The sequence below is a fragment of the Scyliorhinus torazame genome, chromosome 3 (assembly GCF_047496885.1).
Source record: "Scyliorhinus torazame isolate Kashiwa2021f chromosome 3, sScyTor2.1, whole genome shotgun sequence".
In the NCBI taxonomy this organism is placed as follows: domain Eukaryota; kingdom Metazoa; phylum Chordata; class Chondrichthyes; order Carcharhiniformes; family Scyliorhinidae; genus Scyliorhinus; species Scyliorhinus torazame.
In genome coordinates this window covers 29,374,137-29,401,285 of record NC_092709.1, presented here as the reverse complement: position 1 = coordinate 29,401,285, position 27,149 = coordinate 29,374,137, and the positions used below count along the sequence as shown (strand labels likewise).

At 42.4% G+C, this 27,149-nt stretch overlaps 1 protein-coding gene across 8 annotated transcripts in view; it reads left to right on the top strand.

Annotated features, from left to right (window-relative positions):
- The window catches only part of LOC140408380 (E3 ubiquitin-protein ligase RNF170-like), a 57,813-nt gene that overhangs the window by 6,121 nt on the left and 24,543 nt on the right, over positions 1–27,149 (top strand). For 7 of the 8 annotated variants that reach the window (XM_072495502.1, XM_072495495.1, XM_072495501.1 and 4 more), the window contains 4 exons: positions 11,375–11,527; positions 15,970–16,057; positions 17,876–17,984; positions 25,454–25,527. In XM_072495502.1, coding sequence (XP_072351603.1) covers positions 11,375–11,527; positions 15,970–16,057; positions 17,876–17,984; positions 25,454–25,527 — 424 coding nt within the window. The remainder of the gene's footprint in view (positions 1–11,374; positions 11,528–15,969; positions 16,058–17,875; positions 17,985–25,453; positions 25,528–27,149) is intronic. The other variant, XM_072495503.1, reaches the window with a different exon arrangement.

Here is a 27,149-nt window from a genome sequence, read left to right as displayed (position 1 = left end):
AGATGCTGGAATTAGAGGAGTATAACTCACAGGCTTGTGGGGCTGGAGGATGTTACAGACATAGGGATGGGCAAAGCCATGGAGAGAGTTGAATTTTAAAATCAAGATGTTGCTTGACCAAGTGCCAGTCTAGGTCAGCGAGCACAGGGATGAGGGGAATGGGATTTTCTGCAAGTTAAGACATGAGCAGCAAAGGTTTGGATAATCTAAAGTTTACAATGGGTACAATGTGGGAGAACAGTCGGGAGTGCATTCGAACAGTCAAGTTCTAGAGGTAATAAAGACATCAATGAGTTTCAGCAGCAAATGAGCTGAGACTGGGCAATGTTGCATGCACCTTATTAAAAGCTCAGAATTTTCTGTGCCTTTATCAGATCTTCCCTTTTATTATAATGTCATGAGCCCCATTTCTTATCTTCCCTCCAAATAAAGCCTCTCACGATTAATTAATCTCTTTCACACACATTGTGTAGCCTCTTTGTAAGATTCTTAAAACCGGATGCACTAATCTAACCACAGTCTCGTGAATGATTTGGATAGGTTCAGCTTTATCTCTTGCTTTTTGCACTCTATCCTTATTTATTAAACCTAGGGTTTTCTGTGCTTTTTTAAAATCAGCCTTCTCAAGTCATCCTCTATTTTTAATAGTTTATGTATCTGAATCCATAATTCTCTTTCTTTACTCTCAGGTTTCACATATAGTGTTGCATGCACTTACCTTACACTTCTTTCAAAATGTATCCCCTTACAGTTCTTTACATTGAACTTTATCTGATGTCTGATACCTATGTGCTGTCATTGTTAGCAATGCTTTGGCCATTTTTCCCCACCAAAGACTTGGAAATGATTGGTTTTCATGTGTTTTAACTTAATGGGGGTACCTTACCCAGACAGCCCCGGGAGTACCTTCCCCAGACAGCCCCATGATCGATCAGCTATCCACAGACAAGGCAGGCTGCATGTAGTGACACTACTATTCTTGGCCAGAATGGAGATGATTGGTTAATCCCACTGTGGATCATTTCTGTAACTGTAATTGATTTTGCACATATGAGTTCTCTTTGCAGTTTTTAACATTCTTTTTAAATAGACTATATTTGCTCTGCTACTTGCATATAAATAAACTTTTGTGAGGGCCACGAAGAATCCAGCACGCGTTGAAGGATAGAAAGAAATAACATTTAGTTACAATAAAATATATATACAACAGCAGCAGCAACTCCTTGCTGCTCACTCTCCTCTAGCCGGTTCCAAACTGGCCAGCTTTATTTATGCAGGGAATCTGCTAACGATTTCTCCACCCCCCTCATTGGGAGTATGAGCTTCCCCAAAGGATTGTGGGATTGCCATTAGTCCCCAGCCAGTGGTAAGCAGGCAGGTTATAACATCTCCTCCCCCCCCCCCACAAAGTCTAAGGAATCCACCGAAGACCCTGGTGAAGGAGGGCGTCGGACTCTTTTTGCCACAGGCCGGACACCATTTGCACGAGGCGCTGGATCGGGCGGCATGTAACAAGACTGAGAACGGCGCTTCCGTAATGAAGGGCGTAACGGTTGTACATCCACAGCCCGAGGATTCCCCCTCTGAGGCGTCCTGTGTCTCCATCTCGGAGTCGGAATCCGCTGCCTCCGTCATCTTGGTGTCCCTATCTCCACACGGTTCTGCAACAACCTGCGCAGGCTTTGCGTGCGGCACCAGAGGAAGATTGTGAGGAATACTTTCCATTGTGTCTGGTCTCTGTGGCTGTAGAAATGAGCTCTGAGGGCAGGGAATCTTTGGAAGGGATGGTCTTCTGGATCCAACGTGGTCTACATGCGTGCGCTGGAGACGGCCCTGGGCTTGCACCTGGTAAGAGATAGGCCCGTTTTGCAAAAGATTACGCCAGGGACCCAGTGGGCACCACCAGCAAAATTCCGAACGAACACTGGGTCACTGTGCGCAAACTGCCATATCAGCCGATGCCGAGAAAAAACATGTCCCTGCCGTTCTTGTGTGCGCTGTACTTTTGCGCCAATGTCCGGGAAAACCATGCTAAGGCGGTTGCGAAGTCTCCGGCCCATTAGGAGTTCCGCGGGAACTACCCCAGTCACAGCATGTGGGGTGGTCCTATCTGAAAACAAAAAACGAGCCAGTCTCGTGTCCATCGACCCGGAAGACTGCTTCTTTAGGCCTCATTTGAATGTGCACGGCGCGTTCCGCCAACCCATTTGAAGCCGGGTAGTATGGGGCGGTGCCGATATGGCGGATGCCGTTCATCTTCATAAACCTCGCAAACTCCTCACTTGTGAACGGAGTGCCGTTGTCAGTGACCAGCACCTCAGGGAGACCATGCGTATTGAAAGACAAACTCATCTTCTCGATTGTTGCGCAGGACGCTGTACCTACCATCTTATGCACCTCTAACCATTTAGACTGGGCATCGATCAATAGAAGGAACATGGATCCTTGGAAAGGGCCGGCGAAATCCTCATACAATCGCGCCCAAGGCCGCCCTGGCCATTCCCAGTGATGTCGGGGCGCGGCCGGCAGAAGCTTCTGATGCTCCTGGCAAATGGAGCAGTTTTGGGCCACCTTCTCAATGTCGGTGTCGAGGCCTGGCCACCAGACATAACTCCAGGCTAACATTTTCATTTTGGTCAGACCCGGATGCCCATTGTGCAAGTCTCTTAGTATCAGCTCCTGTCCTTTTTCCAGGACAATCACACGCATCCCCCACAAGAGGATACCGTATTCCACGCTAAATTCTGACAGCTTGGAGGAAAATGCCCGCAACTCGCCTGGGAGCTGTCTATGCTGCACACCATACAGGACTATGTGCCGAACCTTTGACAGGACTGGCTCCGTCTGGGTCCACTCACGGATCTGTGATGCCGTGACAGGCAAGGTGTCCATAAAATTTAGGGTAGCAACTACCTCACCGGTCGTGGGGGTCGACATGGGGCCGGTCGATAAAGGCAATCGGCTCAGTGCATCGGCATTTGCTATCTGGGTTCCTGGTTTGTGCTCCAGAGAATACTCGTATGCAGCGAGCAACAAAGCCCAGCGCTGGATCCGTGCGGAAGCAATGGGCGGTATTATCCTCGGAAAAGTCCCAGCAGAGGCTTATGATCAGTCACGATAGTGAAGTGTCGGCCATACACGTACTGGTGGAAGCATTTCACCGCCAGGCCCTCCTTCTCGATCTGCACGTATTTCCGCTGCAGTCAATGTGCAGGAGGCGAAAGCTATCAGCCGCTCGGCCCCGTTCTCCATCTTGTGGAACAGGACGGCCCCAATACCATACCGGGATGCATCACGTGATGAGCAAAGGCTTTCCAGGATCATAGTGGGTTAGTAAACCAGACAACGACAATTGTTGTTTTTCCCGCCGGAATGTGGTTTCTTGCGGCTGACCCCAACCCAAGTGTGATTCTTCTTTAGCAGAAGGTGCAATGGGGCAAGTGTAGTTGCCAGATTGGGGAGGAACTTCCCGTAATAGTTTACGAGGCCGAGAAAAGAATGAAGATGCAAAGAGTCGGTCGGGACGGAGGCCTATTGAATTGCGCACACCTTCTCTGCGACGGGGTGCAAACCTTCGCGGTCCACCCGATAACCCAGGTAGACTACTTCCTTCACCTGAAAGACGCACTTTGTGCAACGTAAACGGACTCCAGCCTCTGAAAAGTGTCTAAGGACAGCCTCCAAATTTTCCAAATGTTCCTGCTCCGACGTCCCTGTAATCAAAACGTCTAAATAGACAGCGACACGCGGTAAACCTCTCAAAATGCCCTCCATGACGCGTTAAAAAATAGCGGAGGCAGAGGAAACCCCAAAGGACAACCGTGTATATTCATACAGGCCCCGGTATTAATCATTACAAATGGCCGGAGGTAGGGTCCAGCTCCAACTGTAGGTAGGCGTGACTCATATCTACTTTCGTGAACGAGAGTCCGCCTGCAAGCTTCACGTAGAGATCCTCTATGCCAGGCATTGTCAAAGTCGGGGGAGCGACCCACTGGTGGGTCCCAGGCGAGTGTCGGGAGGGTCGCGGCGCTTCCGATCGTGCAAATCCGCGCGCAACAGCCACAGTAGCCGGCTTTTAATAACGCCGGCTGCAAGCGGCCTTCGAATTGGCCACAAACACATTTTTAAAAATGAGGCTGCGCTCGCCGCTCATCGGCATGCATGCGCAATGCGGCCGCATTTTTTTTTATACAGTCGCAGCTTTTTTTTTAAAGTTCGGGGGAGTTTTTATTTGATCAAAGTTTACAGGAAAAAAAATGCATCCTCTAGAAATTGGAGGGTCACCTAAACATTGCACGGTCAGAGAAAATGGTGGGTCACGCAGGTCAGCCAACGTGGGCCGCGAATGTTGGCTGGTGTGGGCCGCTAAGGTCTGCGGGTGTGGGCCGCGAAGATCAGCCGGCGTGGGTCCCGAAGGTTAGCTGGTTGGTAAAAATGGGTCCCCAGAAAAAAAGGTTTCAGAAACACTGCTATCGGTCGAGCCAGGAAGCCGTATTCACTAAGTTTATAGTCGCCGCACAAGCGAACTGTGGCATCTGGCTTCATTACAGGTACAATTGGTGCTACCCAGTCAGCGAAACGGACCGGCCTGATAATACCCAAAGTCTCCAAATGAGTGAGCTCCCCTTCTACCTTCTCGAGCAAGGTGTAATGCACTGGGCGCGCCCGGAAATAGCGCGGCGTGGCTCCTGGTTCGATTTGGATACGGGCTACGGCCCCTTTTATTTTCCCCAAACCGGGCTGGAATACATCTGGGTACCGTCCAAGCACCTCAGTCAACCCTCCAGAAACTGTTTGTGGAGGATGTGCTGCCACTGCAGCCGCAAATGGCGCAACCAGTCCCGACCCAACATGCTGGGCCTGTGGCCGCGCACCACGATAAGTGGGAAACGCCCCTCCTGGTGTCCATCAACAACAGGCGTCATCGTAGTTCCTGCAATGTCCAATGATTCCCCCGTATAGGTGGCCAGCCAGGCCTGTGTGTCGGTTATTGCAAGGGTCTGTATACCTTGCTTGATGTGGTCGAATGTCCTCTGGGCGATCACGGAGACCGCTGCGCCAGTGTCCAACTCCATCTCAAGCGGGTGACCATTGACCCGTACTGTCACCTTAATGGGGGCCACACGGGGAGCTGCCATGCGCTCTCTCGGGACAATACTATTGAATGGCCTGCTGAAAAGTCAATGCTGGCTCAGCTAACAACTTTCTCTGGGTGGCCGCATTGTTAATACCGCAAACCGAACGGTCGCGTACCATTTCTGACAAGGTCTCACCATAGTCACAGTACTCCGCAATCCTGCGTAGCCTGGATAGAAAATCGGCAAGGGATTCTCCTGGGATCCTCTCAGCGGTATTAAACCGGTAACGCTGGACTATCGTGGACGGGGTTGGGTTAAAATGTTGCCCCACTATATTCACAAGTTCATCAAACGTTAGTGTCCGGTGCAGCTGGGTACGTAAGGCTCCTAACCACCCCAAACGTATGCGGGCCGCAGGCGGTGAGCAATATGACCACCTGGCTCTCGTTTTCGGTGATGTTGTTTGCCCGGAAATAGTAACGCATCCGTTGTGCGTACTGGTTCCAGTGCAGCGTCAAAAACATCCAAACGTCCATACATAGGCATGGTGTAATAGAAAACAACTTCCAACCTGTATCCAACAAAAATCCAGGGAGGTGGCTTCAGCAGTGTAGGTAGCTATTCACTTTAACCCTCGTCTCCAGTTTTGTGAGGGCCACGAAGAATCCAGCGCGAGTTGAAGGATAGAAAGAAATAACATTTATTTACAATAACATATATATACAACAGCAGCAACTCCTTGCTGCTCACTCTCCTCTAGCCGGTTCCAAACTGGCCAGCTTTATTTATGCAGGGAATCTGCTAATGATTTCTCCGCCCCCCCTCATTGGGGAAGCTCATAGTCCCAAAGGATTTTGGGATTGCCATTAGTCCCCAGCCAGGGGTAAGCAGGCAGGTTATAACATCAACCTTGTTTGCTTTCTGGTATGTTGTAAAATATACTGTTGCCCATAAATAAGTCTTGCCTCGCCTCTAACACTTTGGCTGACACTAGAGACTCATGGGATGGGAGGGACTGCCACAGTGGCACCATTAGATGCTGGTGATTTAAAATCAGTATAGATACTTGTTTGCACAGCTCCCAGACAATCGCTAATTTGTTGGCAATTAATCAATTGGGAAGATGGCTATTTATTTTGTTGACAAAATCATTTGAGCTTTCTGGATCTGAGGAGAAGGGCTTTAAAATAAAATTAAAATCCGGACACTAGAAATTCATGCAGCAGTAGGATACTTGCAAAGGGAGTAAAGAAGCTGAAAACCTAAAGAAGTAATCGCATCACTTGACGGGACAAATGCTAAGCAAAATCTATCTTTCTTAGCCAAGTAAGCATCCCCATGGCTACTGAGTTGGAGTTTCTTATTTTTGAGCACAATCTGAAATGATTGTACCAAGTAACTTTCATGATACTTAGTGCTCTAAATGGGGGGGAACCTGATGATGAAACGGACCAAAAAATATTTAGCCTAATGTTAACTCGGTCCATTTTGGAGGAATTACATGACTGTCTTTAGATACTGAAATCGAAACTAAATTAGGAGAAGTTTCATTATTACACAGCCGGGCTCACCACACTGGCGCATATTAGTCATTGGGAACCAACTCTTTTATATAAAAAAAAAGACGTCAAGATTTCTTAAGGAAGTGACTGATCCGTTCATCACGGATCAGTCATGGCCCATATCCAAACTGTTACAGCAGTTCACCCATCATGGTAATAAAGCATCATCACAGAACTGACTAGGGATCAAAATGGTACACGTTTTACTGCTACTAGAGGTACAAGCTTCACAGATATATACTAATAAAAATTACAACAAAAGACATGTGAAAATTATTTGAATCATTTGGTGTTGATTTTAAAGTAACTTTTTTCTGAATTGAAGCTTTGGGAAAAAATTGAGATTTTCAGATTTTTTTGTTAGTTATAAAATATACCCTCCAGGCATATATTTTTATAGTTGGAAGTTTTTTTAAAATTTAGTCACGGGATGTGAGCATTGCTGGCAGGGCCAGCATTATTGCCCATCACTAAATTGCCCTTGCGTTGCACTCAAATTTGTAACATTGCCCAATCTATCATGATTTTCCTGAGAGGGTGGTGGAGGCAGGTTCAATCGAGGTATTCAAAATAGAATTTAATTGCTGTCTGAAAAGAAGTAATGTGCAAGGTAATGGGGATACGGTAGGGGACTAGGTGGAATGTTCTTTCAGAGAGCCAGGGCAGCGTCATTGGGCCAAATAGCCTCCTTCTGAACGATAAAGATTCTGTGACTCAAAACCTTGCAACGTGGGACATTAACTTACCTTTTGACTTGAAAAATCACTGATTGGGCAGAGTCAATATGAAGGAAAAATTATTTTTGACAAATCTGTCAGCATTTTTGAGCATCTAGCCAGCAGAGTGGATAAAGGGAAAACTCAGGAGTCTCGAGAATATGGATTTTCAGAAGGCATTCCATAAGGTGCCACACAATAGATTGTTGCACAAGGGCTCATTTGATTTGGCATAAAATATTAGCATGGATTGAGTAATAGGCAGAACAGAGTTCAGGGGTGTAACTAGTGGAGTGCCACGAGGGTCAATGCTTGGAGGTGAGCAATTTCAAATCTATATCAGTGACTTGGACAGTACAGCCATATTTGCTGATGACATAAATCTGGTTGTGGAAGTAAACTGTGAGGAGAATATAAAGAAGCTGTAAAGGGGTGTCGGCTGGCAAAGTAATTGGGCGAAATAGATGCAGATGGAGAATACTTTTTAAATGTTGAGACACTGGTAAATATTATTCAGAGGAATTTAGGGGCCCTTGGACCTAATTTCAGAATGTTAACATACAATTGCAGCAAGCAGTTAGAAAAGCAAATGTTAGCCTTTATTGCAAGGAGATTGGAATATGGAAGTAACAAGTCTTGTAATTGTATAGGACTTTGGTGAGACCACACTGGAGTACGGTACACATTAGCTCAATTGGCTGCACTGCTGGTTTGTGATGCGGAATGAGGCGAACAGTGCAGGTTAATTCCCGCACCGGCTGAGGTTATTCATGAAGGCCCCATCTTCTCGACCTGTCTCCTCGCCTGCAGTGTGGTGACCCTCGGATTAAATCACCACCAGTCAACCTATGGTCATCTGGGACTATGGTGACTTTACTTTTACTGTGTACAATTTTGATCTCTGATTGATTTGATTTATTGTCACATAGAACATAGAACAATACAGCGCAGTACAGGCCCTTCGGCCCACGATGTTGCACCGAAACAAAAGCCATCTAACCTACACTATGCCATTATCATCCATATGTTTATCCAATAAACTTTTAAATGCCCTCAATGTTGGCGAGTTCACTACTGTAGCAGGTAGGGCATTCCACGGCCTCACTACTCTTTGCGTAAAGAACCTACCTCTGACCTCTGTCCTATATCTATTACCCCTCAGTTTAAAGTTATGTCCCCTCGTGCCAGCCATATCCATCCGCAGGAGAAGGCTCTCACTGTCCACCCTATCCAACCCCCTGATCATTTTGTATGCCTCTATTAAGTCTCCTCTTAACCTTCTTCTCTCCAATGAAAACAACCTCGAGTCCATCAGCCTTTCCTCATAAGATTTTCCCTCCATACCAGGCAACATCCTGGTAAATCTCCTCTGCACCCGCTCCAAAGCCTCCACGTCCTTCCTATAATGCGGTGACCAGAACTGTACGCAATACTCCAAATGCGGCCATCCAGAGTTCTGTACAGCTGCAACATGACCTCCCGACTCCGGAACTCAATCCCTCTACCAATAAAGGCCAACACTCCATAGGCCTTCTTCACAACCCTATCAACCTGGGTGGCAACTTTCAGGGATCTATGTACATGGACACCTAGATCCCTCTACTCATCCACACTTTCAAAAACTTTACCATTAGCCAAATATTCCGCATTCCTGTTATTCCTTCCAAAGTGAATCACCTCACACTTCTCTACATTAAACTCCATTTGCCACCTCTCAGCCCAGCTCTGCAGCTTATCTATATCCCTCTGTAACCTGCTACATCCTTCCACACTATCGACAACACCACCGACTTTAGTATCGTCTGCAAATTTACTCACCCACCCTTCTGCGCCTTCCTCTAGGTCATTGATAAAAATGACAAACAGCAACGGCCCCAGAACAGATCCTTGTGGTACTCCACTTGTGACTGTACTCCATTCTGAACATATCCCATCAACCACCACCCTCTGTCTTTCAGCTAGCCAATTTCTGATCCACATCTCTAAATCACCCTCAATTCCCAGCCTCCGTATTTTTTGCAATAGCCTACCGTGGGGAACCTTATCAAACGCTTTGCTGAAATCCATATACACCACATCAACTGCTCTACCCTCGTCTACCTGTTCAGTCACCTTCTCAAAGAACTCAATAAGGTTTGTGAGGCATGACCTACCCTTCACAAAGCCATGCTGACTATCCCTGATCATATTATTCCTATCTAGATGATTATAAATCTTGTCTCTTATAATCCCCTCCAAGACTTTACCCACTACAGACGTGAGGCTCACCGGTCTATAGTTGCCGGGGTTGTCTCTGCTCCCCTTTTTGAACAAAGGGACCACATTTGCTGTCCTCCAGTCCTCTGGCACTATTCCTGTAGCCAATGATGACATAAAAATCAAAGCCAAAGGTCCAGCAATCTCTTCCCTGGCCTCCCAGAGAATCCTAGGATAAATCCCATCAGGTCCCGGGGACTTATCTATTTTCAGCCTGTCCAGAATTGCCAACACCTCTTCCCTACGTACCTCAATGCCATGTACTGAAGTAGAATGAAAAGTATTTTTCTGCGGCCGAGGGAACGTACACAGTCTGTTCATCGACAAAAAGAATAATCAACAGAGAACATTGACAAATGGTACATCGACAAACAGTGATTGGTTACAGTGCAGAACAAGGGGCCAAACAAAGCAAATACATGAGCAAGAGCAGCATAGGCGTCGTGAATAGTGTTCTTACAGGGAATAGATCAGTCTGAGGGGGAGTCGTTGAGGAGTCTTGTAGCTGTGGGGAAGAAGCTGTTCCTATGTCTGGATGTGCAGGTCTTCAGACTTCTGCAACTTCTGCCTGATGGAAGGGTAGGGAAGAAGGCAATGCCTGGGTGGGAGGGGTCTCTGATAATGCTGTCTACCTTTCTGAGGCAGCGGGAGGTGTATATAGAATCAATGTGGGGGTGGCAAGCTTGTGTGATACGTTGGGCTGAGTTCACCACACTCTGCAGCTTCTTGCGATCTTGGATTGAGCAGTTGCCATACCAGGCTGTGAAGCAGCCAGATAGGATGCTCTATCGTACATCTGTAGATGTTTGTGAGAGTCGATGTCGAGTGCCTGAGGAAGAATACACTTGTTTTACAGGAGACTAATGATGGTTCACTAGATTAACACCTGGGATGAGAGGACTGCCCTGTGAGAAGAAATTGAGTGGAATGGACCTATATTTTCTGGAGTTTAGAAGAATAAAAAGTAATCTCATTGAAATAACAAAATTACAGAAGGGCTTGACAGGTAGATGCTGAATATTGTAGCATTAGGAGTCACAGACTGTGGATAAGGGATCAGCTATTTAGAACAGAGATGAAAATAAATTTCCCTTATCTTTGGAAATCTCGGTCAGAGAGGATAGTGGACACTAGGTCAGTGAACATACACGAGATTGATGATAGGTGCAGCACGGTGGCGCAGTGGTTAGCATTGCTGCCTCATGGCACTGAGGTCCCAGGTTCAATGCTGGCTCTGGGTCACTGTCCATGTGGAGTTTGCACATTCTCCCCGTGTTTGCGTGTGTTTCACACCCACAACCCAAAGATGTGCAGGGTAGGTGGATTGGCCATGCTAAATTGCCCTTAATGGGAAAAAGAATGAATTGGGTACTTTAAATTTTTTTTAAAAAGAGATTGATGATAGATTTTGAGCACTTGGGGAATCGGGATACACAAATACTGCAGGGAAGTGAAATTAATGTGGAAGCTCAGTGATGAACGTATTGTTGGTGAAACCGGTTCAAGGGCTGTATGGCCTAATCCTGTTCCTATTTATTATGTTAATAAATTATGACGCTATTTATGAATACATTGAGCCATTTCTTTGCTGGTGATGAAACATATATTCATCACAGAATAACATTTATGGATTTAAAAATAGAACTCTCTCTTCCACCTAAGTAATTTGGTTGTCCCTTCAGCTTTAAATTTAAATGCAGTGGTCACTAAATTGTCTCTTAACCCTGGTAGCTGTTTAATCTTTTGTTTTCTTTCCTAGGTATCTGTCTTCTGGAATGGAACATCACCCAGAGCAATTACTCGGATCAAGATTTGATGAGTCTTCACTAATTGAAGGAGTAAGCAACCAAGTACTTCTGACATTAGCTATCACCATTACAATGTTGGGTGGTTTGGCAACATTCCTGTATAGGTGAGATAATACACTTCAAAAGCAATTTAATTGTAGAGTTTGTTCGGCATAATTTTATTCAATTTTTAAACTGTTGCCCATTTTACCACATTTTCGGAACATTAAGCCACACTTGCAGTCCAGTATATTAAACTGCCGGAAACCATTACTTATTCTAGTGTCATAGGTGTTAGAATCCCAGATGAGAACCCAACTATTTGCAACTTGTGAAACTGAGAGGAAATATTACTGCATTTCTGTGGGCAGCACAGTGGTTAGCACAGTTGATTCACAGCCCCAGGGTCCCAGGTTCGATTCCCGGCTTGGGTCACTGTCTGTGCGGAGTCTGCACGTTCTCCCCGTGTCTGCGTGGGTTTCCTCCAGGTGCTCTGGTTTCCTCCCACAGTCAAATGATGTGCAGGTTAGGTGGATTGGCTATGCTAAATTGCCCTTAATGTCTAAAAAAGGTTAGATGGGGTTATGGGGACAGGGTGAAGGTGTGGGCTTAGGTATAGGGTGCTCTTTACAAGGGCCAGTGCAGTCACAATGGGCCGAATGGCCTTCTGCACTGTAAATTCTATGATCTATGCTTCACAGGAGTGATAACACTGACCCAGAGGTATATTTTATGCTGAAACAAACTTTAATTTAAACACAGAATTAACCACATTAGCAACAAAGACATTGTTTTACAGTTAACAGTTACAACAATTCTTAAGTCAAAGAGAAAACCGTATTTTAGTTTCTAAACCTGTCACCAAATTCCAATTAAGCAAACCAGTATATTTCAAATACTACTCATGAATAAATTTAACAACCAGGTTTCTACTTGCTATTCTCTGTGCAGAATCTTTGGCAAGAGGCCCTTCCGGACCAAAACTGAAACACCTCTCAAGATTAAAATCCTAGGAAACATTAACTTTTTCAGACATCTCTGGCTCCTCCCTTTAATTACATCATCTGTACCCAAAGCAGAAGGCATTCTTCTGACTCTTCCCACAAGACGTTTAGCCGGGACCAAACACTATACCCTTCATAAATTATCTGCACCCTAGTTGTTCTTTAAATATAAACAACATTCCAGTAGCTAGCAAGTTGTAAACATGTAAATGGTTCTCAAATATATTAGCAGAATACTTCACCTGCAAATTAATGATTCCCTCATCTTTATGACACCTCATCACAGCACTAGTAGTCATACTATCGATGCATCTTAATGCAATATTATAAAATAAGGCAATTTCTTACATTCATCACATAGGATCTTGCTCTCAAATAACAGAAACTAGTTGATCAGGTTTATTTTACAACAATTTGCATTTAAATACTAGCCTCAGTGGAGCAAAGCTTCCCATGGAATTTACAGAGATAAATAAGACGGGCTGAGAAAATGACATGAAGAATTTTCAGAAAATATTTTCAACGATTTATGAAGCAAGGTCACCAAATGATTGTGAGATCATGCTTAAGCATGCATGCTATCCATTGTTGATATGATGTTACCTTTATACATCGCGTCCTGCCCCAGCCTAGCACCCTTGGCTCCACCCATTACACGGACCCCTTGCTTCCCTCCACCCCAACTCCTAAGCCCTGCCAATGTCAGAAACAGCTCTTGATGGAGGATAAAATACCATCCATCAAATGTTGTTTCTGACATTGGCAGAACGGAGGTGCTGGGGAAGCTATAATTAAATTATACACAGCTACATTGCCACATCAAATAAATTCCAAAGAGTCAAATAAAATGCACTTGTCTGCCATTGAGCTAGATTCAAGGGATGTGTCTCAGCCTGTGATATCAAATTCACTGGCAATGCCACAAGACCTCTCCACTGTTGGATCCATGCTGCGGCCGTGTGAGTAAGTTGCCGCTGCAGCCTACGACCAAGGTAGGGACGTTCTACTTCACACAGACAAGCAGAAAACACCACTGCTTCACTGCAGACCACAACATCCGGGCCATTGATATTAAACAATATAAGACGTGGGGGAATGTTTTGAAATTTGAGGTGGAAATGTAAATAGAGTGCAAGATGCCAGCTGTTGCAAAGTGATGAGTTTATTCAGTTAAATGATGAAAATGGAAAGTAGTTAGTTGAATTTATGGGTTGTAGTGGGAACATTTTAATTTTTGCAGCTGGAGGAAATGATTTTATATTTTGGTGTTCGAGAATCCTCATTTGATTGGGTGGGGTCCAGATTCGATTGGCGGTTTTGCTGGTGAGCGGACCTATGCTTCTGGGGTACTGTATGCATCGGGATGATGACCGCCATTGTGAATGATGATCTGGGTGATGATCGCGGCTTGCTGGTGCGGGTTTTTGGTGCTCACTTTGATGAACTACAAAGCATCCTTGAGAGCAGGTTTGGCGATCATACTGTATCTGACCTTCTAGGCCTGGCATTGGATGGAGGCTTTGACCATTGGTCTTATGCTGTCCTGTCCATGATGTTCATTGTGAGCGGTTGAAGGTGGCTGGTTGTGTCGAGTCATTCCATTTACCCCCGCAACCTGGGCCTGGGTTTCTGGCTGCCTGGGAATTCGAGTGACGGCATGGTGGAGATGAAGGCGCTTCATTCGATGAAACCTCTGAGAGATCCTGTCATAGCCTTGGCCTTTCTAAGTAACATAAATGGTGTTATTATCCTGCAGGTCATAAAAACTCCTGGACTTTATTCCCTTGTTTCATGTTGTTGTCTTTTCTCCTGACAAGGGCAAAGATCATTTGTTAGCCTGTTTTAGCAAAAATCATATTGAATCGGTAAGCTATTTTGTAGTTTGTGCACAATCTTATTGTTTTTTTATGTCCTGTAATCCTTGCATCCATGAAAAGAAGTGCATTTTACTCAGCCATTTATAGAGAAGATGATTGGAGCCATAATAGGGTGATGGGTGGATGGTTGGTGTGGTGGTAGATGGTAGGGTTAGATTAGTCCTCACCTGGATTGAGGATAGCCCACAGTTAGAGCTAATTGCATTGGGTTTTCATTTGTCATTTTTCTTTTGTTGTTGCTTTCAGCTTTGAGAACCTGTACTTGTCTCCTTCGATAGCCTGTGCAGATCATGTATCCTGGAGAGGACTGGGTTCCTTCTGACTTTTTTTTGCGTTTGGTGTTTTTCGGGCTATTGGGATAGGAGGAAATGAGTGGTAGCGCATGCCTGGGTCTGGCTGGATTATCCCTGTTCGATTGGTTGAAGTGGGAGGCTTAATTGGGGAGTTAGGCACCCTCCTCCAGGTGGCCATATATTAGTTTCATAAATGTCCTCATTGTGATTAAATATTTAATCAATGATGTCTATATGTGTTGTCCAAACAAAAAAAAGCCTACATTTTTCACGCCTTTGCGGTTATTTAGAATACAAGGCTGCACAAAAGATTGGGTTTGATGGAAACAAATAAATTAATTTAAACTATTTTTAAATACATACAGCAGATTAATAGGGCTTACCAGGGAAAATGTTACAGAAAATATACGGTGGGAAATGAGAATGGATGGCCTCAAACGTAGACAAAGGGTAAAATAAAAATTGAAGAATACTTCAACAAATTACTTTTTGCATACATGATAGGTATGTATAGGGCGGCATGTGGTGCAGTGGTTAGCACTGCAACTGCGACGCTGAGGACCCGGGTTCGAATCCCGGCCCTGGGTCACTGTCTGTATGGAGTTTGCACATTCTCGCCATGTCTGTGTGGGTTTCACCCCCACAACCCAAAGATGTGCAGGTTAGGTGGATTGGCCATGCTAAATTGCCCCTTAATTGGAGAAAAAATAATTGGGTACTCTAAATTTATATTTTAAAAATGGTAGGTATGTATGCGGATGTAATATTTTCTAAATGAGACAGGGATAGGTTTATAAAAGATAGGCCATGTTCTTGAATTTATGATCTTTTTATTATTTTGTCTGTTCAGAGTGTTAGTTGGAAGGTTGTCTACTGTAAATATTTATGCTTTGTCTGTTACTTAGGTGCTTATTCATTTTTTGTACAGTAAATTTAAAAAATGAATGTGAGGTGTAAAGTTATCTTATGAAGGCATAACTTGATTCCATTGTATGAATGTGATTGTTAGGCAGGATTTGCTTTTGGTTGCTAGTCATGTTACTAGCTTACCTCGACCTCTAGGTAAGGATAGATTCTCCTGAAGATATGGGGAGTTAGGACTTAGCCATGAGATTGATATGATACAAGAGCTGAATTAAAAAGGATAATTTAAAAAGAAAACCAAAAACATAATTAGGAGATAAAGAACTTGCTGCACTGTCCAGTGTCTTGAGATTTGAATATTTTATCAACTCCATCTTCAGAACAAACATTTCTCGAAGCAAGATTCAAAACCCATCCGAATTCAAAAACGTTTGAAAATCTGTAATAATAACATGAATCTTTCTGGAACATGTAAAATTTATTTTTGTGATTTGGTTTAGCTCATTTTCAATAAATTCTGTTATTCTAGAACTGAACACCAGAATATCCATCCTGAAAACCGGGAACGTGTGAGGGAACTCCGGCAACATCTTCAAACTGAAGCTTTAAATTACCAGGTGAGACATTTTAATTCACTGAGAAGTTCACCACTCATTTGATATAGCTTGACATCAGTATGGTGCAGAAATATCTCTCGTGGCCAAGTAAGTCAAATCAAAACCTACAGCTCAGCATGACTTAGAAAGGATAAGTAAATACTGCACAGCTGGTGATGATGTTGTCCGGACGAGACGATACTCTGAGGTTGTGTCTGTCTGTTTCGGTGGATGTAATGGATCCCACATTAATATTTGAAGAGTGAGTGGCGCAGTGGATGGCACTGCTGCCTCAAGGTGCCGAGGTCCCAGGTTCGATCCCAGCTCTAGGTCACTGTCGGTGTGGAGTTTGCACATTCTCCCCGTGTTTGCGTGGGCTTCATCCCCACAACCCAAAGATGTGCAGGGTAGGTGGATTGGCCTCGCTGAATTGCCCCTTAATTGGAAAAAATTAATTGGGTACTCTAAATTTAAAAAAAAAAAAATATTTGCGAGTGCAAAATTCTCCCAATATTGCTTTCTCAACCATAACCACCACAAACTGGGTAACTGATGGTTCAGTCATTTGCAGTTTGGTATCTTCCTGTGTGCAGATTGGCTGCTGAGTTAATCTGCATATCAGAAACTAGGCATTTTAAAGTAATTCAGTTGTGTCACGATTTGGGATAACCCAGGAGTGTGAAAGGTTATACACAACACCGTCAGCTGTTGTTAAGTTGATAGCACACTTCCCTCTGAGTCTGAAGGTGCTATCTTTCAGAGGAGACTCCAACCGAGACCCCGTCTACTATTTTGAGAGGACATAAAGGATCCCATAGCAGTATATTGAAGAAGAGCAGTGGAGTTGTCCGCCTTTGTCCTATCCAATATTTATTTCAGAATCAACATCACAAGAACAGATTATATGGTCATTATTTCACGGCCTTTTGTGGGGGCTTGCTGTGCAAACTTACTGCCACGTTTCCTACATTATAACATTGAATACACTTCAAACAGTACTCCAATAGCTGCAAAACACTTTGAAATGTCTTGAGGTCATGAAAAATACCATAGAATTGCAAGTTTCTCTTTTTAGCATCAACAATTCCATCCAGTTCTTTGTCTTTACTAATGTTTTGCTGGGGTAATTTTTATTCATCCGATCGTGACATCAGGCATGTAGGTTGATAACACAATCATGAGATCAAGTGAATTGATGGAAGGGTAGAGCAGGTGCACCGTTGACTCTCGCACAAATAATTGACTGCTGTCACCCTGGGATACCCCTGCGCTTCACAACCGTAATGTCTCTTCCTGCCCCGTGCCCCAATCCCCCACCCCCACTGGCAACTTAATTCTGCTGGAGGCAGCTCCAGCCAAATCTCCATTTCAAGCTGGAGAGCTTTGCTGGGCCATCTGCTTAGTGTCCTGCGGTTTGCCTGTTTAATTTTAAATGAAGCTTCAGCCTCAAAATCATGGGACCACTTCACCACCAGAAAGAGCAGCCAAACAGTGAGCTTCCTCTCTTTAGCTGTCAAAATCTACCGTAGTAAGGGCAGCACGGTGGCGCAGTGGTAGCACTGCTATCTCACGGCGTCGAGGTCCCAGGTTCGATCCCGGCTCTGGGTCACTGTCCATGTGGAGTTTGCACATTCTCCCCGTGTTTGCCTGGGTTTCGCCCCCACAACCCAAAGATGTGCAAGATAGGAGAATTGAATATGCTAAATTGCCCCTTAATTGGAAAAAATGAATTGGGTACTCTAAATTTTTTTTTTTTTTAAATCTACCATAGTATATTTGAACCACACAGATTTTGGAAACCTGGATTATTTAACTTTGACTATTTTCGTATTGTTACAGGATGGATTTGAACGGGAAAGGCCCCAATTCTACAATGATATGTCCTGTCCAGTCTGTTTACAGCAAGCTGCATTTCCTGTTGAAACCAACTGTGGTCACCTCTTCTGTGGTATGTCTTTATTGCATTGAAATAAAAACAAAAGGATTTTACAATATTTAGACCAGTTTTTCCATTTGAGTTCCAATCAGTTGAGATTAATTCATACAAATAGATTTATGTACTGCAGCACGGTGACAAAGTGGTTAGCACTGCTGCCTACGGCGCTGAGGACCCGGGTTCAATGCCGGGTCACTGTCTGTGTGGAGTTTGCACATTCTCCCCGTGTCTGCGTGTGCCTCGCCCCCACAACCCAAAGATGTGCAGGTTAGATGGATTGGCCATGCTAAATTGATCCTTAATTGGAAACAAATAATTGGGTACTCTAAATTTTTTAAAAAACAAGTAGATTTTTGTAAATAATGATCAAGTGTATTTATACAAGTGGATTTAAAGAAGTTAGGAAGACTCCTTAATAATTTAAGAAGTGAGTTGATTAGGTCTTAGGAAATTAATCTATTCCTTTTTGTCAAGCACAGTCCTGTTCAACTCCACATATGTCAAGTAATAATCAGGCAGGATTTCATTTTTATCAACAACCTGATTTGCGAAAGAGATTAGAGTTGCTTGCCTTGTTCACGATGATCCCGTAAGCCTGGTTTCTCCCACTATGATGTAACCAGCTTGTACCCTGAAAATTTTTCCATGCAAAACATTTACAAACTAAATTTGCAAGAGCAATTGTAACTAATGGCAGAAACCATTACATGGCATGCAAATTATGGTATATCATTAATCATGGATAAGTTCTCCTCAGACAGTAGTAGCACTAGACAAGACCCTAGTCCCTACACGAGTACCAATAACCATCACCTGACAAAGGAAGAATGTTCCTTAAAATATTCCCCTATCTCAGTGCCTTACAGCTAATAGAATATATTTGAATTGTAATCCCTATTGCTATTACTTGTATAACCTGACTTGCTTGTTCCATGCATTCAGAGAGGCACACATGGAGTGATCTGCAGTGGCAAGTAAATAGTTTTTGTTTCCTTGCCAGTGAGCATTTTCGTGAAGTTTCCTGTGTCAGTCTGCATTGTTTTGTATCTGTCCCATATTCAATTCTAACTGCTTTCCTAAAAGTGATATCTGTATTCTTTAGGTTAATTAAGATTGACACAAGTTTATATAACTTGTGTGCGGCTGACAAGTTAACCACTTATAGACAATCTGATGGATATGTCCAAAGTCTGAATAAAAATAGAAAATGGTGGGAACACTCAGCAAATCAGAGAGTTCCCATTTCATGTCAGTGACCTCACATCAGAACTCTTTCTCTCTCATTTGCCAGACTTGCTGAATATTTTCAGCTTTTTCCATTTTCATTTCAAATTTCCAGCATTTGCAGGATTTTGGTTTTGTCAAAAGTTTGGTTAATTCAGTTTATTGTTGATGAACTCAACTTTTTAGTAAAGATCGAATATTCTCTATTCAAATTCCTCGAGTCGATTGAGTCTCAGTTTTCAGACACTGTATAGTGCCTAAAGTAAATATGTCTAGTAAAGTAAAATGTACTACTGAATAAAAAATACATGGTACCTGTAAGAAGTTCCCACCCCTGATGCCATCTGCGATTCTGCTTGTTGGAAAGGGTTTGCAAGGTAAACGATGCAGGCAAACAATTAGACTTCCCGTGCTAAATGTCAGGTGCAGTTGGCGAGTTTTGTGTTGGCTCGGGTCAGGTCGTGTTGGCTAAGGTCAGAGACTTCCCACGCTGAAGGCTAGGTGCAGTCGGCAAGATTCGTGTTGGCTCGGCTCACAAACGTCCCATGCTAAAGGTCAATGAGGTTCAAAAAAGTGTCATTTTTGGATGTGTTCAATTTTCAGATTTATGAATGAGATACTCGACCTGCAATGATTATTGTAATTTATACATTCTCATCCTTCTAACTTGACCATTTGTGTTGGTTGCCTTGCCTCACTCTGGGATAACCATGTTGGCTTGCTGGATTGTAAATTCAGTGAAACCCCATCTGCAGATGTGGTATGCATTCCCTCTTGGGTTGTCTGTCTGGATAGATCCATTGTGCATGTCAGCAGCTTCAGTTGACCTGGAACTAGTTCAAATTTTGATTTCCTTATTAAACATTTTTTTAATACAATACTGGATTTCTAAACTTTAAAAATCAAAGAATCTTTGGACAGGAAGTAATCTCCTAATCTTAGACTTCTAATATGCCGGCCATTAATATAAAATGAAATTAAGTAAATATCTGAATTGCTCCTTGTTAGGAACTCTTCTGCCCACCAATACCAAAGAAATGGAGCCAGAGTACTTAATAATAATCTTTCTTAGTGTCACAAGTAGGCTTGCATTAACACTGCAATGAAGTTACTGTGAAAACTTTTTTTAAAATATAAATTTAGAGTACCCAATTCATTTTTTCCAATTAAGGGGCAATTTTGAGTGTTCAATCCACCTACCCTGCACATCTTTGGGTTGTGAGGGTGGAACCCACGCAAACACTGGGAGAATGTGCAAACTCCACACGGACAGTGACCCAGAGCCGGGATCGAACCTGGGACCTCGGCACCGTGAGACTGTAGTGCTACCACTGCGCCACCGTGCTGCCCGTTACTGTGAAAATTTTGAGCAGCACACTCCTCCTCACTTACTCCTTTAGTGTTAGTACATTTATTTTTGTGCAACATCAGAAAGATTCACGCCACAATTTACTACCAAAATTGAATAAAATTTGCTGAATAAATTGAGCAGCAATGGTATGTTTTGCCTTAGTAAAGAAATAACTTGGATTTAAATAGCACCTCCATGGCCTCTGGGCAATGCAAAGTACTTTACAGCCAATGAAGTACTCTTGAAGCTCAGCCATTATTATAATAGAGGGAAATACAGCAACCAATTTGCACATAACAATCCAATGGAGATGATTGAGGGATAAATACTAACCAGGGCACCAGGGAGAACTCCCTTGCTCTTCTTTGAAGTAATGCCATGGGATATTTTGCATTCACCTGAGAGGGCAAAGAGGGCCTCTCATCTGAAAGACTTTGGCTTGTGTATAATATTATACCTAGAGCTTGGTGATGCCTGACTTCAGAATTTCATTAAAACCCTTCTGACCTTCATGGACTGTGTATTATGAGGTCTTCTTGGATGTGTATTATGAGGTCTATGCAGGTGATGCTGATCACCATAAGGATTGGTTGATATTTTATGTGGACCTTGAGAGATTCTTGTTTGTGCTTTTTCCATCTTTTTGGAGGTAGTAATTTCCATGTGGAGGTTCTGTAGGTATTGGGATGGTGTTGCATCTGCTCCAGCAATACTGAAAAGACATTACTCAGTTAGAATTTTAAGCTGCACAAGGTAAGTCATTCTGTTACCTTTGTTGCAGATAGTGGATTTGATATCAACAGCCTTGTCTTTCTGTAGGAGCTCAGCTGAGGGGCAAAGATCAAGATATGCCTTAACCTTAGTCTCAGACATTAATGCCATAGTTATGGGAATTAATTACCTTTACAAAATTGAAGATTCTGATTATATTGTTGTTATTGTCATTTGCAACAGATAAGTATGTGTTTCTGTTGGCTTTTCTTCCATTTCAAGGATGTGAAACTGCAGATGCATTCTCTATTGTCCTGACTAAGCACTGATCTTTTGTGCATGTGGTATGGATCGTCATCAGAAACATTTCACTAGCTTTCTGAGTTACACCATTAGTTTGTAGCAGTTAATTAGTAACTGTGTTTATTCATGAGGTTCTATCCTGGCTTCTGTGGCCCATTAATGTTCCCATTGCCAAGTATGATGCAGTGCAAGGGAGTCATAATGTGGGTACAGTTTTAGGATAGATTTTTACTGTTAGGAATTTAGCATTGTGTTGGATTAAAAAGTAGAAGTTCACCAAAAATTTGAGGGTGTAAGTAAAGGACTAGCAATTTTTTAAATAATAATAATCTTTATTGTCACAAGGCTTACATTAACACGGCAATAAAGTTGCTGTGAGAAGCCCCTTGTTGCCACATTCCGGCGCCTGTTCGGGTACACAGAGGGAGAATTCACAATGTCCAAATTACCCAACAGCACGTCTTTTGGGACTTGTGGGAGGAAACCCAGGCAGATACATGGAGAATGTACAGACTCCACACAGACAGTGACCCAAGCTGGGAATCGAACCTGGGACCCTGGAGCTGTGAAGCAACAGTGCTACCCACTGTGCTACCGTGTTGCCCAATTTGTTGTGTTTATACATAAAGAGGGGTGATAATTCAAGTAGAAAAAGGACAAAATGACACATTGGGCATTTTTAATCTTAAACAGGAGAAAGTTAAAATAGGTGTGCTATAAATTGTTTGGTCAGATATGAAGGAAGGCAATTTCCTTATGGAGTGATGGGAAGGATATTTAGGAACAAAAAATATATTTAAATTGGTGACTTTAACCAAATATAAGTTGGGAATACCTGAATGCTACAGAAATCTGGGTTCATAAAAGTAAGTTAGAGGGCAGCACGGTGGCAGTGGTTAGAACTGCTGCCTCATGGCGCCGAGGTCCCAGGTCCGTTCCCGGCTCTGGGTCACTGTCCGTATGGAGTTTCCGCATCCTCCCTGTGTTTGCTTGGATTTCGCCCCCACAACCCAAAGATGTGCAGGGTATGTGGATTGGCCACGCTAAATTGTCCCTTAATTGGAAAAAATTAATTGGGTACTCAATTTTAAAAAGCAAATAAAAGTAAGTTAGGCTGCTTCATGATCAAGTGAGTTAAAGTAGTACAGATCTTGAGCAGGCAATGACCCATATAATATTCAGAAAATGAGGTTGTTGCCTCTCTTGGGGGACAGTAACCACAGAATGATCAAGTTCAACGTGATCTGGGATTTAGAAATGCAGAAAACTAGGAGCCAAGGATATAATTTGAAATTGCCAACTCTAGGGGATGATGGGGCTTAAACAGATTGATTTAACTGGATTGTTTAACACGCAGTTGTACAGGAAAAGATGAATGCTAAAGCCGCTGGCTGAGCATACAGGATAAATGTATGGTATAGACTGGGAAACATAGTTCAATCCCATAGACCAAGCATAATTGTAACTGGATCAAAACAAAGAATGAACTGTGATGTAAGGAACAACGTTAACACAAATTCTGCAGAACATGAGAGAGGACTCTGGGATAAAATCAGAACATTCAGAAACATGGTACAAGGGTATTCAGAGGGTTAAAGAAAAGTCTGGCAATTAGTGTTTTGTGTCTGCAGCTGAAAAATCTTTTTAATGTCATAATCGAGCTATCTGGGAAGGGATGCAAACAGGGCAAAGCTGAGATCAATATACTTCTCCTTTCGCAGGATGCATTAAGGAAGTGATAAACAATATGTGTTCTCCTTACACTGGAAACAGACTAACCTACTAATCTATTTTCCCCAATGCATTGAGTTTAAAATCCTTGGATTTTCATATTCATGATCTCACCTCTCCGGTGTTATACTTTCTCTTGCATCCTTTGATCTTCAGTGTCTGTGACCCTTTCATTCCCCCAAAATTAGTAGCTAATTTTACTGCAATATTGGGACACTCTGCTTTATGCCCCTTTCTGTTCCAGAACCTTCTCAAAATCAACCTTTTCAGTCAGGCTTACCTCACTCTCTATCATGGATTAATGTTCCTTTATCCATTTTCCTTTCTTTCCCCTTGTATTAAAATGCTGTGGAATATTTTCTATATTAAGGGAACTTTACAAAAGCAAGTCATTGTTGTCCTAGGATATTTGAAGATGATCAGATAGCTCTGGTTTGTGACTATGGTTGTTAACGCTTGCACACAATTCATAAACCTAGGAATAGTATTGATACAAGAGGATAATTAGGCAATTTCGCAGTACTTTCAAAAAGGCATTTGAAACATTTATAAGTTACATTGTGTTGATCAATCTGGAATTGTTCACTACTGTGTCCATCACTTTACTGTGCAATACATAGGGTGTATTTATTGTTCTTTTGAAAAAAGTATAAGAACATTTGGCTTGCAAGACATAGAAGTTAGCCAACTCAGCAATGATGAATGAAACAAGGCCAATCTAAAAGATTTCAATGTCTGGCATTTGAAAGTCTGTTTCATCTTGTTGAATGTAAAATGTGAAGATGAACAAATATTTCCTCAACAAATCCAGCTATAAACAAGAGTGATTTTTTTTAAATAATGAACTTGTTTCAAGCATGATTATTCTTCAATACATAATAGCTTCTCAGATCCTCCAACAATGTATGGCATTGTAATGAAACATGTTGCTTTTATTTTTAGGGTGATGTAGATGCAAGTTCTTCGGAGTATAACTTTGTTGTGTTCTTGAATATCTGTTCCCTTAATTAAAGGGGGTAGGATTCAACTGTTTTGGTTGCCTTCAGTTAGTTTATGATGGGACCTACTTTGGGGAAGAGAGGAATTGATATCTGTGTTAAAAGTACCCAGCTAACCCCTTCCTTGTAGATTGCGTATAACCTGTTTAATTCTATCCTTATTGCTAAAATGTAGAAAATCAGCATTGAGGTTAATGTTTTTAGTTATCCCAATCTCCTGCTTGATTCAGAATTTTCAGGAAGTGTCCAAATTGATATCCATTGATATTGACAATGTAATAAAAACTTCCTTGATGAATTTTCTGTTTAAAAATAGTGAAGACTTTGCATCCAATTATAGAAAAGCATTACCAATCGGCACAGGAATAGGGTCACTGGACCAAATAGGGGGTGAAACAATGGAGAAACCAAAATACTCAAAGTTTCAGACAATCTTAATCGTGTCTTCTCTGTATGAAACTATGCCCTTTAAACATTTGAAATCACATTTTCCATCGACCTCTTATCAGCTTGAAACAGCTGTTGTAATTCACTCTAATCCCTGTGCATAGAAATGACACTAGAAGCACCAACAGCTCAATTGTTGCTTTCTTGTGAGCAACATATTGGTGCCTGAACAATTGTACAATAGCAATCTGATAGAATTACATTAAAAAGCGTTCAACATAATTATTTTGAAGAACAATTGTATTTTTAGTTATAAATCAGTTATAAATAAATCTACATTTTGATTTCCAAGCTGATTGGATTGCTTTCCGTTGAGAGTAAAACTAAATGTTAATTTTGAAATGTGAAGAGCACAAGTACTCTACAGTCTCATTCTCGATTTTCTCAGGAGTAAATCAGGTGAAGGATGCAGATAAGCCACTTGCATTCATAACAAAAGAGACTACAATTCGATAGTGATTTGTTGGTTGTAAAATGCTTTGGGATGGTCTGAGGATGTGAAAAGCCTAGCGATGCAAGTTCTATTTTTTATTTGCGATTTACTCCTCTTTAAGGCCAGAATCAAAGTTAACACCACTTAGCTATGGACTCGGTGGTGGGGGTGGACAAGGAAAACTAATGTGGATTTTATTTTTGTGCTAAGTTAGGTATGTGTGCAAATTAAGTAAAAAAGACAGTAGAAATAGTCTTACCCTCTTTTTTTTTGTTCCCCTTAGGTTCCTGTATTGTTGCATATTGGACATATGGCACTTGGTTGGGAGCAGTTAATTGTCCCATTTGCAGACAAATGGTAAGACAAATAAAGCCTTTCAATTATAATTGAGGTTACAAAATTGATTACAAATGGTTTGATACACTAGAAATAGAAATGTTACCAAAATATTTTCTACTTGTTCTTTACAAAATTCCAGCAAGAAAAGGTTTTAGTTTGGTGAAATAATTTCATTAAATCAGCTACTATTGTGATTCGGTATCAAGTCATGTAATCAATATATTTCAGAAAGGCTTGGTAGAGTGCTTTACACAAGATGGGCATTTTTTGCTTGTTGGAACAGATGCTAATTCTGTTGCACCAGACCTGACGATGGGAACCAATATCAATATTAAACATATCAGAGTCAGGGAAGGTAATTGGTTTAACAGCATGTGGAGAGGCGAACTAATGAGCAAAAGTGGGTCTTCTTGAAGCTAAGGTGGGAGAGAAACTGCAGAGTGACATAAAGATCTAAAGCAGCTGAATGGACAAATTTAGCGACAAATAAATCCATGATGTCTTTGTACATGGCCTTAAAGGATAAGAAAAAGGAGGTTGTGGATCACCCTCATCTTCCGAAAGTAATGGCAGGGTTTGGCTGAGGAGACCAAAAGTGTTACTCGAGTTTAATGTAGTTGACCTAGATCTGATGATAAATTAAGAGACCAGTTCTATGGCAGGTACATATGAGTATGCAGTCCTTGGATTTAAGAGGTTACGGTCGTAATTTAAGCTGTGCAACAGAATAGGGGACTGTGACTGAAATGTTGAGAATAATACTGTTGAGAACAATCAAAGAAACACATGAACAGCAGCAAAGGTGTCATGCCCAACACTGAACAAGGTCCTCTCACTGAGGCGCTATTCAGTTTTATATAGGCTCAGCAATATCGCTTGGCTGTTGTATTCTATAACTCTAGATCATAAAATCCCTACAGTGTAGAAGGAGGCCATTCAGCCCAGTGAGTCTGCACCACCCCTGCTCTATCCCAATAATCCCTTAACCTTAACCTACACATCTTTGGACACTGAGGGGCAATTTAGCATGACCAATCCACCTAACCTGCACATCTTTGGATTGTGGGAGGAAACCGGAGCGCCCAGAGGAAATCCACACAGACACTGGGAGAATGTTCGAACTCCACACAGCCAGTTACCCAAGGTGGGGATTGAACACAGGTCCCTGGCGCTGTGACGCAGCGGTGCCAAACCTAAAATCCAATTACCCACCTGAGGGACTTTCAATATGAAAATACATGTAATTGTATTTGAAGATTTATAATCCTTAACTAGTACAAAAGGGTTTTTTGTTTACAACAGTTTACAATAAAGAGTAATAGTCCAAGTATACTGTTTTTATGTAGAACTGATCCTCTTGCTCTTTCCAAACCTCAGCCACAAAAATGCTTCTTCCTGATCTGTGTTGCTTCCAGTTGCTGAGTAGTTGAACCTTATGCCAGTCCATCCCTGCTGCAGCTCAGTCCTCATGTCCTGTTTCTCTTCCATCTTTAACTCTGTTTATCCAATTCCTTTTTTAAAAAAGTATGTTTATTAAAGTTTTAGACATTAATAACAAACAATTAATAGAAACACAAGAATGCGAATATTACAAACCAAGAAAAGGTAACTAACTTGAAACACTATACCTAAAACCTCTC